The sequence below is a fragment of the Carlito syrichta genome, unplaced genomic scaffold (genome assembly GCF_000164805.1).
Source record: "Carlito syrichta isolate Samal-C Ts95f unplaced genomic scaffold, Tarsius_syrichta-2.0.1 Scaffold90671, whole genome shotgun sequence".
Classification (NCBI taxonomy): Eukaryota; Metazoa; Chordata; class Mammalia; order Primates; family Tarsiidae; genus Carlito; species Carlito syrichta.
This window is the reverse complement of record NW_007034767.1, coordinates 56,476-67,153: the sequence shown is the minus strand read 5'-3', so window position 1 is coordinate 67,153 and position 10,678 is coordinate 56,476. Positions and strand designations below refer to the sequence as shown.

The following is a 10,678-nucleotide window of genomic DNA, read 5'->3' as shown; positions in this document are numbered from 1 at the left end:
GGGCCCCCCCCCCCCCCCCCCCCCAACACACACACACTTAGGAAGAGGCTCCAGCAAGAGACAGCAAACCAAGCCCAGGCAGCGTTGCTGCTGCAAAAATCTTCCCTGCCATTTCTGGGGCTTTCAGACAGCCCGTCCTTGCTCTGTCCCGTCCACTTCCAAGCAGCCTTTCCAGAATGCACTTCAGCAAGTCATCTTCCATGCCCCACCTCTCCCGAGAACACTTATGTATAGACAGGCACAGGAGACAGCTTGGGGGGAGGGGAGGATTTATTGAGTGATGCTTCAGTTTCAGTCTCTGCCAGGAACTGGGGATGGGGTAACCCTTCTCCCAGGTTTCCCCAGGTTTGCTGTTCTGAAGAATGAGGCCGGAGGCCAGCTCTCCTCTTCGCCACAGCTTGAGAAGCCAGGCTACGCTGGGGTGGGGACAGCAGAGCCGAGATCCTCCCCCCAGCCCCCAGTCTGTGCGGTACTTCCAGCCTGAGGGGGAGGGGCCAAGGCAATCCTGGCCACAGCCTCCCACACAGCCCTGCTCTTGGTGCGCCACTCACTGCCCTGAGCTATTCATGATCTCTGCTCCCACGTACCACCTCAACACTCCAAAAGCCAGCCCCACGCTCAGCCCGCCAGGTCTCTAGTCCTGGGCAGGGCAAGAGGAGGGACACGGGGCCCCTGGCCAAGCAGCTTCAAGGGGCCCTCTCCTTGCTGCTGTCCCACTGGGTGCTGGCCCCTTGTCTCCAGCCTCCCTGGGTGGCCAGGGGCGGTGGCCTCAGACTACGCCCCCTCCTCTTTTTCAGCTTCCCACTGTCCCAGCACAGCAGCCAAGAGCACACACACAGCACCTGCGGGGTTGGTGGGCCCAGGAACGTGCACTGGCACACAGGCCGGACTGCGGACAGTCCCAGGTGGGGCCCCCTCCCTGCCCTGGAAGCTAGACAGTGAGACACAAAGCAGAAGTGGGGCCATGGGATGTGCAGTCCAGTGGCAGGAGGAGCCACAAACCCTGGCCCTGCTCGTCAGTGCGGGCTGCGCCAGGCCTCGCTTCTGTAGGAGCCCCCATGGCTGGCTCCAGAACTGCCCAGACCCCGCAAAGGGAGATGAGGGGAGGATGGGTGGTCCTTGAGGAGGGGAAAGGTCTGCAGAGAACCACCCAGACACCTGGTGTCACCCAACTCACCCCCAGGGCCTCGAGGTCCAACCTCTTGGCCCCTATCACCCTGCCACGTGGGTGAGGAAGCAGGGCCTCTTCCGCTGCTCCTTCCCCTCAGAGGTCCAAGAACCAACCACTCCAATGAAATGCAGGCACCCATGCCTGCCACCTGCCCCTGGGGACAGCAGGGGGCTAGGCAGGAAAGCTGGCTAGGGGCCCACAGGCCTCTCCTGCTCCAAGCACCTTCCTAGCTCTCCTAACGTCGTCTTGGCAGCAAGGGGACCCCATCCTCCCAGCGGCCCCTGGGCCCTCCCTGCAGCCTCAGCGCAGCTAGGCTTCCTTCCTGCGTGCGTGCGTGAGTCTGCGTGTGGTGGGGTGACTACAGGTGGTGGTCCTGGCTGCCAGGGCGAGCAGGAGAGATCTGGAGTCAGCCTCACTGCAGGGCCTGGCAGTTCACCTCAACCAATCTCCTTCCACTGCTTGTAGAAGTCGAGGACATTCTTGATGTCCACGCTGGCATGGGCAGCGGCCTGCAGGGCTGCCTGGGAAATGGGAGGAGAGATGCGAAGGGAGTGACTTCCTGAGCTGGGGAACAAGGTGCTGTCATCGAGGGGCTGGGAAGGAGCGGCACAAGAGAAAAGGGCAGCCACGTGGAAGGGATGCAGGCAGAGCCACCAGGGCACCTCTTCCCTGTCCCCCCAGCCCCCGCCTCACCCATGACCCACCTGCATGGGGCCTGAAAGCACGCTGGGGTTGTCCAGTGGAAGGCCTGTGACGATGGTCACCATGCCACTCGGGTCCTCCTCACCTGCCCCCTGGGCCAGAGTCAGCTGTTTGCAGCTGTCCAGGATCTTATAGAGAGTCCTGGGTGGAGGAAATGGGCCAAGGCCCAGCATTAGCACAGCCTGGTCTCCAGGGAAAGCCGGGGCTAGGAGGGGTCTCTGGAGGGAGAATGAGAAGCCAGCAGCCAGAGGCGGCGGGACCCAAGATGGCCCTGGAGGATGTGGGATGGGAGGCACAAAGGAGCTGAGGGTGCACCAAGCCCCTGCCAGCACCTCAGGGCCAAGAGGGAGAGAGTGGGTGCCCAGCAACCTAACACTCCCCCGCAGGCAAGCCCTGCAGGAGCGCCCCAACAGGCTGCTCTGGCCCTCTGGCCCTGTCCCGCCCTCCCAGCACGCTAGTGGAGGAGTCAGACAGGCAGGCTGACTGAGGCCTGGGGCCAAGGCTGAAGAGTTACCAGGCATCTGCATCCTGCCTCTTCAGCTTGTGCCGCTCAAAGCTCTTTCCCACCTCTTTCTGGCAGCGGATGTACCTGCAAAGGAGACGTGAGAGTGAAGGTCACGGGCAGAGAACAGGGAGGGCACCTTATACAAAGCAGGACAGTGTGGCTCTGGGGACCCAGTTCTGCGGGAGGGGATGGGGAACATGGCTCTCCTATCGCTGCTGTGTGGGGCCATTTGACGTGGCTTCCTGGCTGTGGGGTCCAGCTCGCTTTTCCTCCTGATAACATCAATTCTTTGGTTCCTCTCAAGGGAGGGGCTGGGAGGGGAGAAGCTGCAGATGCTTTTCAAGTCAGGGTTTCTGGAGACAAGGTCCAAACAAGCAGGCTTTGTGCAGCTTCCTGGCCAGGCAGGGCAGATGCAGTGCAGGGGCGGGCCAGCTAGCAGGGAGAAGGATGTGTTCTCCTCATCCCCTCTGCCCAGGCCTCCCCTGGCCTCAGTGGCCAGATGGGAATGCCTGCATCGGGCTGAGCACCTGCACATGCTGCCACATGTCAGCCCAGGTTGGCTTCAGTCTCGCTGGGGGGCTCAATTTAGTAGGGAGGTGGGAAGCCCCTGGCAGCCCTGGGAAACTTGTTCCAACCCTGAAGCAGGAGAAATTACTCCTGTGAGGCAGCCACAGCCAGAAGTTGGGGAGAAGGGGATTTGCCCGAGGCAAAAGGACAGCAGTTCAGAGCTCTTCACAGGGCTCCCAGCTTCTCTGGCCACCCTCCATTTCTACATCTCGGACCGTGAATTCTGATGACCTCTCTGGCATCCTTCCCCAGCAGTGAGCAGACCGCGAGCAGGAACGAAGTGTGTATTTCACCCACAAGGAGCACGTGCTGTCCAAAGAGGGACCAGGCTCAGCACAGCTCCAGACAGGCCTGTTGCTTACCTGTTTCCTTTTTTAAACTCTGCCTCCAGGTACCGAATTCCATCCCGAGCCCCTGGGTGCTCCTTCTTTAGCAAATCCAGGCCATCGATCACTGGAGTGCAAGGTGGGGGGAGGGAAGGACAGACCAGGAGCTCAGACTGCTGTGACATGGGGCTGCTACGGGGCTCCCGAGGGTCTCTGAAACATGACCTCTGCCAACAGTGTACTTGCAGTTTGCCCGTGCTTTCACTTATATTTTCTCATGTTTCTCCTGTCATGTGAGGTGTTAACAGGAATTGTTGCGCCCATTTCACAAATGAAGTGATGGGGTCAGAGGTGGCAGGACCTGCCCAAGGTCACTGTATAAACTGGGCTGTCGCTAAGGGCGTCTCAGTTCCAAGCCCAGCGTCTCTTGTGGCCACTCTATCCTCTGTCTCCCCAGTATGCTTACCTGTCCTTGGGATGATGACAATGAAGCGGCCACTGGTGGCCAGCTGGCGGATGACAGGGAGATGGTGGCAGAGGGCCTGGGTGTCAGGGACAAGGTAGGGAGACATAGCCGACTGGGCCTTTGGCTGCTGCAGGCTGCCCTCCAGCTGAGAGACCTCGAGCTGGTGAGAGAGACAGAGTGAGTGCAGCTGCGGGGGGCACCTGCAGCCTGAATGGGGAGGATGGTGCCTCTTATGGGTTCCTCTGCTTGCTAAGGGGGACAGAAGACCCTTCCTACCCATGACCTTGTGAGAAAATAGATAGGAAGAAGGCCAAGGGAAAGAGAGAGAAGGGAAAGAGACAGAAACTAAGGCAGAAAGGGTGTAATGGCTCCGTGAAGAATGAGCAACGGGAGCGTGACCTGGCAGAGGCTGAGGGTGTAGGGGCACAGACCGGGGGCAGAAGCCGAGGGGACGGGGGCAGAAGTTGAGCGAACAGGGGCACAGACCGGGTGGGCTGCAGTCAAGCAGGAAAAGTCTGCCAGGGAATTTAAGCGAAAGTCAGACCAAGAGCAGAAGCAGCATTTGGGCTCCTTGTCCCACCTGAAGTCGCAGCTGAGCCATGTCTCTCATTAGCCTGTTCCGACGAGCTTCCTCTTGTGCCTATGAGGGAAAAAACAAGCTCTGACTGCAGCATACTCCCTTTTCCAGTGAAAAAGACCAAAAAGAATCCCCAAGAGCTGGGTTCGGTGGCTCAGCCTGTAATCCTGCGCCTTGGGAGGCTGAGGTGAGTGGATTGCCTGAGCCCACAGGTTCGAGACCCGCCTAGGCAGCAAGACCTCATCTCTACAATAAATCAAAAAAAAAAATCAGCCGGGCGTGGGCGCATGCCTGTAATTCCAGCTACTTGGAAGGCTGAGGAGGAAGGATTGCCAGAGCCCAGCAGATCGAGGTTGCGGTGGCCGGGAGCAGCCACTGCACTCCAGTCTGGGCGACAGAGTGAGACTCCAACTCAAAAAAAAAGAATCCCCAGGGTCTGGAACAGATGTGGTCCCGTGTAAAATCACTCTCCAAACTCCTGCTAAATGAGGGGGAGAGACAGGAAAGAAAAGCTGTTCCCCTGCTGCACCCTGAACGATGTCCACCACCACTCAGGTTACGTGGTTTGGGCACCATGGGAGAGAGGGCACAGCCATGTGCTGCCATGGACAGGACACCACCTAGCTGGGCCTCAGGTGCAGCCTCTGCTTTTCTCTCTTCTCCATGGCTTCCCTCTGGGAGTATCATCTCTGCATCCCTCGCCTTCTGGGACATCCACTCGCAAGCATCTTCCAAGTCCGCACACTCAGCCTGACCTGACCGCCCTGCAGTCCAGACCCACACACCCGACTGCCTGTGCAGCAGCCCCATCTGTTCCGCAGAACCCACTGCTCGTCCTCTAGTGGTCTCTAGCTCTCTAGAAATCACCACCTGCTCAGGTCAGAAAGTTCACAGCTGGCTGTGGGATCCTGCGCTGGACCGCGGAAAACAGACAATGGGAAAACCAGCGAGATATGAGTCAAGTCTACAGTTAACAAATAGCCTAATTACTTAATTTTGATCTGTCCTGCCCCAATTGCGAATGGTATCCTTTTGAGAAGCAATGATGGAGGAAAGAGTGGCAGCAGAAGACCGGGGCCAGGAGCAAGTCATGCTCTCACAGGCCCTGCGGGTAAGCCGGTAAGGAAGGGGGCACTGAGGGCGAACCTCCCCCTCCCCACCGCACAAATCAAGCCTGTAAGTCTTATGCTTGTAGGCTATAATTGTAATTGTGAAACTACACGTTCAAGAGCGGGGTTGGGGGCCCTTGTGCAAGTCCTCAAAAACTAGCAGAGGTGAGTGGGACCCACCTGGGCCAGGAGGAGGAGAGCTGCACTCATACAAGGCTCTGACGTCACCAGCCCAGCAGTTCAAACTGGTTCCTCAGAGGGGAAGCCTACCTTCAGAGGTCCCCTCAAAAAGAGGCGCTCGGCAGCAGACAACAGACACTCTCACTGTTGTCCTGCCCATTGTGCCCTTTACAATGTATCTTTCCTTTAACAAATCTAACTTTCTTAACTCATAAAAAGAAAAAGGAGGTGCTCTACGCCAGGAAGACATGGGAGCCCTTACAGTAGGGGTGCAGCAGCTCCTGGTGTCCACCCAGCCTGCTGAGAAGCTAAGTCTCTAAAAGCAGCACGGGACAACCAGGACGAGAACTCAGTTTGTCCAGCTCCAGAGACCTGCTTCTACCAGCAACTACACTTTTTGATCTTGGGAATGTCCCTTTGTCTTTCTCCATTTTCTCATCTACAAAGTTAGTTTGCAAGCACCTCCTCATACGGCTGCTGCAAGGGTTACATGAGATGTCACATGTAAGCTAGGCTTTGCACATAGAAAGCTCTTGACAAAAACAGGAGATGGCAATATGACGACAAACGTCTTGCTGTTCAGGATAAGCCTCTTGTGGGAAGCCTGTGACTTCAGCTGAGCAGGAGGAGCCTCAGCAGGCAATGGCCTGTGGTGCCACGAGAGGGGCCTGAATTCCTCCCAGCCCCCCAGGAGAAGTCCTCAGAAGCTTTAGGCTAGAGGAGAGGAAACGTCTGCCAAAATGCTCACATTTTTTGAAGCTGTGTAACTTCCCCATAATTATTTTTGTAACCCCCCCATGTTTTTCCTCATGAAATAGTAATAAACACTGTAACACAAAAGGTTTGTTTTCAACAAAATGTGATTGTTTTTAAGACAGCAAGGAAGGGAGTTTCTGAGGAGGCTTTGCCCCTTCCCAGCCAAGCAGAATGCCCACAGGAAAGGGGGCTCACAGTGGGGGAAGCTGCTGGCCTGAGGCTGTGGGGGACAGAAGAACACAGGGAGGGGACAGGCTGGGGATGAAGAAGAAACCCCGGGGCTTGCTGCGACACGTGGGCTGCACTTCCCGTGCCAGACACGGACACCCCAAATGCACTGGTGCCACTTAGCTCGGGGCGGGGGAGGGAGGCGGGCAGCAACAAAGTATTAGCCCTACAAGAGAAAGGACTGTCTTGTTCACTGCTGTAACCCCAGTGCCTAGAACACTCACATGTCTGGCACAAAGCAGACTCTCAAAAAATATTTCTGGAATGAATTACTGAATGGAAAAGAGGTGACACAGCCCACTTCCTATCCTCTGGGTCCTGTGGAATGGGATCATGTCTGGGACAGGAGAATTCCTTCATGATGCCTGATACCAAGAGCCCTCCACTCCCCTAGATTCCTCAGTTTATCCCTCTTGAAGGGAAGGGAAGGAAAGGAACATTTGCTGAGCACATGCATGTTCCACAAAACAATGTGTGAGATACTTAAATGCACAATCGTTCTATCACCACAAAAGCCCCACAATGTTTACTCCATTTATTCCCACATCACTCCCAAGGAAATCACCTTAAAAAGATCAAGCTACTAGCTTGACTCACATACTGGGAGGTGACAGAAATGGCCCTCAACTCCAAGTCAGTGTGGACACAGGTCCTAAGCCACATGGCTTCTGCTCACAGCACCTCTCACTCCCTGCCTCACCCCTTGGTCCCTCCTACGTCTCCGTCAGAAAGCCCAGCCAAGCCTCCTAATCACCATGTTCTTCAATGAAGACCAGTAGGGTGTCTGGGCCTCTTACCCTGGGATCTCAGCAAGCCCAACGAAAGCAGAACTGACCAGGAAGGGAGGCGGACTTACCATTCGGAACTGGGCCTGGGCCTGCTGCAGCAGGCTCTCTTGCTCGGACTGGGCAATGCTGACGAAGATGCCAACCTCTGGGTTGAATTGCAGGATGCTGCCTTGCAGGCGGGCAATGAAGTGACCAAAGCTGCGGATGCAGCAGATGCGCACCACTGACTGTGGGAAGACAGCAGCCAGCCCAGCTGAGCGGGGCCCTCCAGGCCCCCCTACCCACCAAGACTCCCTCCCACCCTCCCGCTCCCCTGCTGGCACAGCCTCCTCAGCAACAAGGGAAGGGCTCCTCGGAAAGGCTTGTGATCTGAGGGGCGGGAAAGGGACACCAAGGCCCAAAGCCTCTGGTTTCCAGAAGAGAAGCAAGCGAGCAGGGCCAAGTGACTCCTGTGAGGACCAGAGGACCAGGCCTTGAGCTGAGAAGAAACAGGAGGGCGCCGAGCTGGTGTGGAGACCTGGGTGCTGGTGCCACCCTCCTCAGTGCTCCTCACTGTGAGGTGAGGGACTGAGCTAGAGCAACACTCCTAACTCACTTTTGTGGCAATAAAACCCTTCTTCCCCTCAAATAAACATTTATCCAGAACCCCAAAATAGAAGACAGACCCCAACCTAGCTCCTCTGGTTGGGGGGGAGCAGCCAGAGGTATGTGTCTGTCAGGAGAGGGGAGCAGGCAGACTGTCTGCTTGGCTTCTCTCTGCTGCCCCCAGATGGCCCAAGCAGTGACACAGATTCATGGGGGACAGTTGCCGGACATTCCCTTCCAGATCTAACTTTCTAAAAATGTTGAATGTTCAGACCAGAGAAGGGTGGGCCCGGAGTTAGAAAGTGACGAATAAAGATGGCAAGCCCTAACAATGAACTTGTTCTGTCCTCTGCAGTCAGTGGAGAAAGGGGAGAGGGATGTTCTCTAACAGAAGAAATTCCCCACAGCCGACTTGCAGAAGGGCATCCTGCCACAGCAGGGGAAAAGCGAAAATGGCTGGCTGAATGAAAGCCACACAGCCTGTGGCCCCAGGGATGCTTTCCCCATCTGCCTGGGAGGGGCAACCAGAGGCTCTGGGCCTCCCACTCCACAGACCACAAGCCTTTCCTGCCCCTCTCTCCCCAGCCCTGAGGCCCTGCTTTTCTGCTGTGCATGACCAACAAACAGAGAGAGCTTGTGGCATGAGAACCGACATTCTCACCTCCTCTAAGGCGCTGAGCAGAGGCCGGTCCGTGTCAAAGTTAAACCGTCTGTGGGCAGCCCGGAGGGGAGGCAGGTTCCGAAGCGCCATGTCCTCTGGGAGCAGCAGGCTGGAGGGGAGGTCAGGCAGTTCACAGCCTTCAAGAAGATCCTGGACCTCAGGACACAAGGACAGGCCTGGGCAGAAAAAGAACACATCAAACTATCTGCCCTGTGGATGTTCCCAGTCAGAGGGACTTAGTCTTTCTCTTCAGGATTTGACAAGTTGAGAGACAGGACACAGCCCTGGGACGGTGGGGAGTGAGGGAGGGAGCAAAGGAAAGAGAGACAGACACGCCAGAGCCAGTAAGGCAGAGCAAGGTGGAAGAGCAAGGACAGCGCAGATGGGGAGGGCTCCCTGACAGAAGGGACAGTTGCACTGGAACGGAACAAGAGGGGCTCGGGGGAGCTAACAGCCCTTGGTGAATCTCAAGAGGCAGGAGCAGGCAGTTTTCCAGCGGGAAGGTGGCAGGAAGGGATGAGCCAGACGGACAAGCTCTGGAGGTCAACGTGAATTCTCAGTGACCACAGGCACCAGAGTGATGGCAGCAGCTGGGCCTGGCGGCCACGCACTGCCTTCCCCAGGGAGCACACTCTCTTGCAGACCCGACTACCTGCCCACAGTGGGGCGGTGTTGGGGTGAGAAACCGGAGAGGCCTGGACCACACAATGACCGCTGTGTGCTGGAAAGGCTGGGCAGTGAATCCCATTAGCCTCCTTACCCCAAGGACTGGGTTACCAGGAGGGGGATGGGACAAGTAGGCCAACAAGGGAGAGGGAGGGCAGTGCCAGGGACCTCCTCACCAGACTCCTGCAATTCCCCAGCAGCCGGCAACAGATTCAGCAACACAGACAGGCGGTTCCACAGACTTTGAGAGCTCTGGGGAGAAAAGGGGAAGGGGAGGTCCTCAGCCAGGATGGTGTTGGAGATGGCAATGAGGGGTATCTGGGGCTGTGTTCAGAGGCCGAGGGAAATTTTAAAAATTACCATCAGAGGGCCAGGTGCCACCATGCCTGGCTGTGTCTTGGTTTTTTTTTTCGTTTTTTTTTTTTTTTGAGTTGGAGTCTCACTCTGTCGGCCAGGCTGGAGTGCAAGTGGCATGCTCACAGCCACCCCAGCATTGACCTGCTGGGCTCCGGTGATCCTTCTACCTCAGCCTTCTAAGTTGCTAGAACTACAGCCATGCACTACCATGCCTGACTAATTTTTGATTATAGAGACAAGGTTTCGCCAAGTTGCCCAGGGTGGTCTCGAACTTGCAGGTTTAAGCAATTCACTCACCTTGACCTACCAAAGTGCTGGGATTATAGGTTGAGCCACCAAGCCCAGCCTGTGTCTTGTTTTTTAAAAACAAGTTTTTTTTTGTTGTTGTTATTGGTGTTCTTAAACTAGTCAAGTGCAATAGTAAAAATAAAAATACATTTTTTGGGGGGTTTTTTTAGTTGGAGTTTCTCAGTCACCCAGGATGGAGTGCAGTGGCATGCTCACAGCCACTGCAGCCTTGACCTGCTGGGCTCAGGTGGTCCTTCCACCTCAGCCTTTCAAGTAGCTAAAACTACAGGCACATACCACCATGTCCAGCTAATTTTTTGATTTATTGTAGAGGTGAGGTCTCGCTAAGTTGCCCAGACTGGTTTCGAACAAGCGGGCTCAGGCAATCCTCTCACCTTGGCCTCCCAAAGTTCTGGGATTATAGGCGTGAGCTACCGCGCCCGGCCCTAAAAATAAGTTTTTAATTATAAAAAGCAAGGTATAAAAAACAACAGGCCAGGCACAGTGGCTCACACCTTGTAATCCCAGTACTCTGAGAGGCTGAGGTGGGGGGATCACTTGATGTTAGGAGTTTGAGACCAGCATAAGAAACAGCAAGACCCAACCTTTACAAAAAATTAAAAAAAAAAAAAAGTCAGCCGGGCTCGGTGGCTCAGCCTGTAATCTCGCGCCTATGGGAGGCTGAGGTGAGTGGATTGCCTGAGCCCGCAGGTTCGAGACCCGCCTGGGCAGCGAGACCTCATCTC

The 10,678-nt window shown here is 56.1% G+C and overlaps 1 protein-coding gene across 3 annotated transcripts in view; it reads right to left on the bottom strand.

Annotated features, from left to right (window-relative positions):
• Window positions 1-250: 250 nt before the first annotated feature.
• The window catches only part of SMG5 (SMG5, nonsense mediated mRNA decay factor), a 34,919-nt gene continuing 24,491 nt past the window's right edge, over window positions 251-10,678 (bottom strand). Inside the window, exons 14-22 of one of the 3 annotated variants that reach the window (XM_008059142.2) lie at window positions 9,464-9,539; window positions 8,622-8,797; window positions 7,444-7,602; window positions 4,318-4,377; window positions 3,738-3,897; window positions 3,308-3,398; window positions 2,388-2,462; window positions 1,876-2,014; window positions 251-1,692 (exon numbers count right to left, since the gene is read on the bottom strand). In XM_008059142.2, the coding sequence (XP_008057333.1) occupies window positions 1,609-1,692; window positions 1,876-2,014; window positions 2,388-2,462; window positions 3,308-3,398; window positions 3,738-3,897; window positions 4,318-4,377; window positions 7,444-7,602; window positions 8,622-8,797; window positions 9,464-9,539 (1,020 nt within the window). In that variant the 3' untranslated portion in view covers window positions 251-1,608. The remainder of the gene's footprint in view (window positions 1,693-1,875; window positions 2,015-2,387; window positions 2,463-3,307; window positions 3,399-3,737; window positions 3,898-4,317; window positions 4,378-7,443; window positions 7,603-8,621; window positions 8,798-9,463; window positions 9,540-10,678) is intronic. The other 2 variants (XM_021712814.1, XM_021712819.1) reach the window with 2 other exon arrangements.